At 55.2% G+C, this 4299-nt stretch overlaps 1 protein-coding gene across 1 annotated transcript in view; it reads right to left on the reverse strand.

Annotated features, from left to right (window-relative positions):
* Positions 1-683: 683 nt before the first annotated feature.
* The window catches only part of LOC107122874 (calpain-15-like), a gene marked incomplete at its 5' end in the record, with an annotated part of 9049 nt that continues 5433 nt past the window's right edge, over positions 684-4299 (reverse strand). Inside the window, 2 exons of the mRNA XM_015426014.1 lie at positions 684-1402; positions 3307-3485. Of these exons, the coding sequence (XP_015281500.1) occupies positions 1225-1402; positions 3307-3485 (357 nt within the window). The remainder of the gene's footprint in view (positions 1403-3306; positions 3486-4299) is intronic.

Raw genomic sequence — 4299 nt, forward strand, 5'->3', positions numbered from 1 at the left:
ACTCGCTTAGCCCTTGTGCAAGATCCAGGCGCCTTTGTCCAACCTTCTTGTGGGAGCCCCCCTCCCAGTGACACACAAACTCTGGCACATTGCAGAAAACCAAAAATGCTGCATTTAAGTCTCAGGGGCACACACCTCCAGCTGTGCCCCTTGCGGGTGGGGGGAAATGGCTTTTAGCCGGCAGGGAAAGGGGCGTTCCTCCCGCCTCACTGCCTACCTGCCTTTCTTTACATGAGCTTTCTTCTGAGGGGCACCTGTAGAGGAAGGGAAATGGATCTTATCCACGGCCCTACGTAGTCAAAACAAGTCCACTGCGCACCCTTAGGCCAGCTATTCAAAGAAGAACAGGAAAAGGAAGTTACCCGCCGGTGCAAGGTTTTCCATGAGCCCACCCACCCTCCCTGTGCGTTGCAAGGAGGCAGGAGTGTTCTGAGTCAAACCTGCCCCTCGCCCAGCAGGCACCGCTGCTCGCCCTAGGCGAGTAAGCTAGCTGCAAGGATGGCTTGAGCCTATGTTGAACGAGCCCTGCTTTGCTACTCCACCATCCCGGGGAGACGGGGGCCAAAATAGGCACATCAGTCCGAACAGCACAACGGTCTTTTCAATGGATACCAACGGTATTTTCAACGGAAAGCCAGCAACCGACTATGGCGATCTTGGTAGACAGCGAGAAAGAGAAGAGGCTATAAATTCCCACCCCCTTCCCCCGACCTCAGGCCGGCCCCAGCCGACACGACTCACAGTGGGGCAAGGCAGACACACACATACACACGCGCACACACAGAGACACAGTGGCCAGAGGTATATTGTTGCAGCCGCAGGGGTTTTCGGCGGCTGCGGGGAGAGCCAAGTCCCAGGATTCCGTGTGTCCGGGAGCATCCGATAAGGTGGGACTGGCCCTTCCTCCAGACTGTGAAATTCCCTTGGTCTCCCATTGTGACAGCAGCTCTGGATAAAGTGCATGATTTGTGGGGGAGGGGGGAGGGGAAATGGGCGGGGGGCTTGCAAGGGAGAGGGGAACCTGAGCAGCTCCCTGCCTGACTCCTGGGGGGGGGGAGGAAAGGCGCTTGGCTTGAGACACCCCGGTCCACGGGGGTCATCGTCGTCCTCCTCCTCCTCCTCAGCCCTGACGGCTCAGTAATGGCGGCTCGGGCAACGCCCGAGGCAGATGGGTCCCGGGAAAAGGCAGAAGCGGAAAAGCGGCACGGGGGACAGGGCCATTTGTCATAGGGGCCGGGGCCCGTGGAGCCCTGCCACGTCGGGTGTCAGCGGCGGGGGGGGTGTCCCCTTGGTGGACATCCAGTCGTTGAGGAAGGCCTGGGTGGCTTTCCGGTGTGCCAGGCGGTGGGTGATGGAGAAGCCGGCGTTGCCTTCCAGCTGAGACAGAATCACCAGCACCTGTCTGGAGGATTAAAGAAAGAAAGAAAGAAAGAAAGAAAGAAAGGAAGAAGAGTGTTGGCGTGAAGAGTGAATGGCAGAGGCACAGAAACACACGTAGAAGGAGGAGATTGGATGTATACCCCCACCCTTCACTCGGAGTCTCAGAACGGCCGACAATCTCCTTTCCCTTCCCCTCCCCACAACAGGCACCCCTGTGAGGTGGGTGGGGCCGAGAGAGCTCTGACAAGAAGGAAGAGGAGGAGGATTTATACCTGCCCTTCACTTGTAGTTTCAGAATGGCTTACAGTCTCCTTTCCCTTCCTCTCCACACAACAGACACCCTGTGAGGGAGGTGGGGCTGAGAGAGCTCCTTCGAGGACCGCTCTTTCTAGAACAGCTTTGCGAGAACTGTGATTGACCCAAAGTCACCCAGCTGACTTTATGCGGAAGAGTGGGGAATCAAACACGGTTCTCCGGATTAGAGGCCGCCACTCTTAACCAACCACTACACCAAATTGACCCCTAGTAGTTACCCCTGCTTCAACGGGTCGGCCACACACTACCGACACACCAAGTTTTCTGAAGCATTTTAAAATGTGCAAAGGGTCAACCCTCTGGGTGGGCGAAGACAGAAGGTTCCTGACCTCTTCCAGGGGCTGTGAATGCCACACCGGCACCGAGTCTTTGCACTTTTGCCCGGGAGTGTAACCTGCTGTAAGGACCGACTCACCCTGGACCAGGTTGGTGCTGTCCCACCACTGCCACCAAGTAGTGCAACGGCTGGCCAGGGGCCAAATCTTTTTAACATCTCCTACCCTTTTGGGTGGAAAAGAAAGCCAGGAATTTCTAACCAGCCGCTTATCTGCGGTTCCCTGCAGTCTCCTCCGTGGGGCAGAGCAACTCAGCCAGCCGGCTTACCAAGGGGTCACACACACACGGCAACCCCTTGGGAAAGGACATGTGACCTTCAGCCAGTCCTCCTCCCTTAGCCTAGCCTGCCTCACAGGGCTGTTATGAGGAGAACCATGCACACCACTGCGAGGATGGACAGGAGAAGAAATGTTAAAGCTTGCTCTTTCTGCGCCCTTCCCCAGTTTTTTGTTGCGCATTAAGGCATCTGGATATGTCAGTGGGCCATGTGTGTACGGAGAAGGGGGAACTGGCCCTTATATTAGGCTCAGCTGGCCTCCTTGCAAACTGAGAGGAGGAGGAGAAGAGAAGAACATAGAAGAAGAAGAAGAGATTGGATTTATACCCCACCCTTCACTACCCAAAGGTGTCTCAGAGTGGCTTACAAACTCCTTTCCCTTCCCCTCCCCACAACAGGCACCCCTGTGAGGTCGGTGGGGCTGAGAGAGCTCTTGACAGACACTGCTCTTTTTCAAGAACAGCTGTGCCAGAACTATGGCTTGCCCAAGGTCATCCAGCCAGCTGCAAGTGGAGGAGGAGTGGGGAATCAAACCCGGTTTTCCCAGATTAGAGTCCGCCTGCACTTCAACCACTACACCAAACTAGCTCTAGCAGATTGGATTTATACCCTGCCCTTCACTACCCGAAGGAGTCTCAGAGGGGCTTACAATCTCCCTTCCCTTTCCCTCCCCACAACAGCCACCCTGTGAGGTTGGTGGGTCTGAGAGAGCTCTCTCGAGGACTGCTCTTGAGAGAACAGCTCTGAGAGAACTTGTGACTGACCCAAGGTCACACCAGCAGCTGCATGTGGAGGAGGAGTGGGGAATCAAACCCGGTTCTCCCAGATTAGAGTCCGCGCTCCTAACCACGACACCAAACTGGCTCTTTGAGACTCACTACCTCTCCAGTTCTGCTCCACTCCTTCCACGTACACCACTTAACATGCATCGGAGGGGACAACAGGTCCCCTCTGAACACTCCGTCGCTCTAAGCACCTGACCTGCACTCCCCCCTCACCTGTGCAACGGGGGCACGCTGTCCTGCGTCTTCAGGCTGCCCCGCGTCGACACCACATTGAAGCTGTCTGTGCAGTCGCACTGGACGTGCAGGTAAGATTTGGGGTGCCTGTTTTCCACCACAACTATGAGGCCCGCCCAGCCATGCGTCAGGTAGTAGCAAGTCATCCCTTCACGCCCCTGGAATCACAGAATCACAGAGTTAGAAGGGCCATCTAGTCCAACCCCCCACTCAATGAAGGGAATTCACAAATACCTCCCCCCCACACACACACACCCAGTGACCAGTGCTCCCTCTCAGCTGAGCGAGTGTGAGCTAGCTCACAGTTTGTTAGCCTCCGGCTCACACATTTTTGTCTTCGCTCAGGAAGGGATGGGGCTCCAGAGAAAACTAATTCATGCAGCAGCCAAATCGCTCGCTCACAACTTTAATGCCAGGAGTTCACAAAGCAGATTTTTTTGCTCACAAGACTCCACAGCTTAGAGGGGGCATTGCCAGCGACCCCCGTTCCACGCCCAGAAGATGACAAAAAGCCTCCAGGATCTTCAGCAAACCTGGCCTGAAGAAATATGGCTTCCTGACCCCAAAGTGGTGATCAGCATTTCCCTGGGCATGTTAAGAAAGGGCTACAAGAACTAAGCCCTGAGGCAACCCTTCCTGCCCTCCCTTCTCATGATCTGCCCAAATTCACAGAATCCGCATTGCTGTCGGATGGCCGTCTAGCCTGTGCAGGAACAAACCAGGCTGGTTTTTCCTCCTAAACATCAGCCACACATGGGATGGAGAAACTGGCCACCTCTCTACCCACCAGCAACAAGCCCCAGTATGGGATTCTCCTTCCCCCAACGATCAGGGTGTAGGGCTGCCCCATCTTTATCCATTGCCCACAAGCATGCTGGCTTGCAAAACCCCACAGAAGTAGTATAGCAAAGGGAGTACAGAGGGTAGGTTTAATAAAAAAAAAATATGCTGATCGTATATGTCGCTGCTGCA

The sequence above is a fragment of the Gekko japonicus genome, unplaced genomic scaffold, assembly GCF_001447785.1.
Source record: "Gekko japonicus isolate JY-2015 unplaced genomic scaffold, Gekko_japonicus_V1.1 scaffold4610, whole genome shotgun sequence".
Lineage (NCBI taxonomy): Eukaryota > Metazoa > Chordata > Lepidosauria > Squamata > Gekkonidae > Gekko > Gekko japonicus.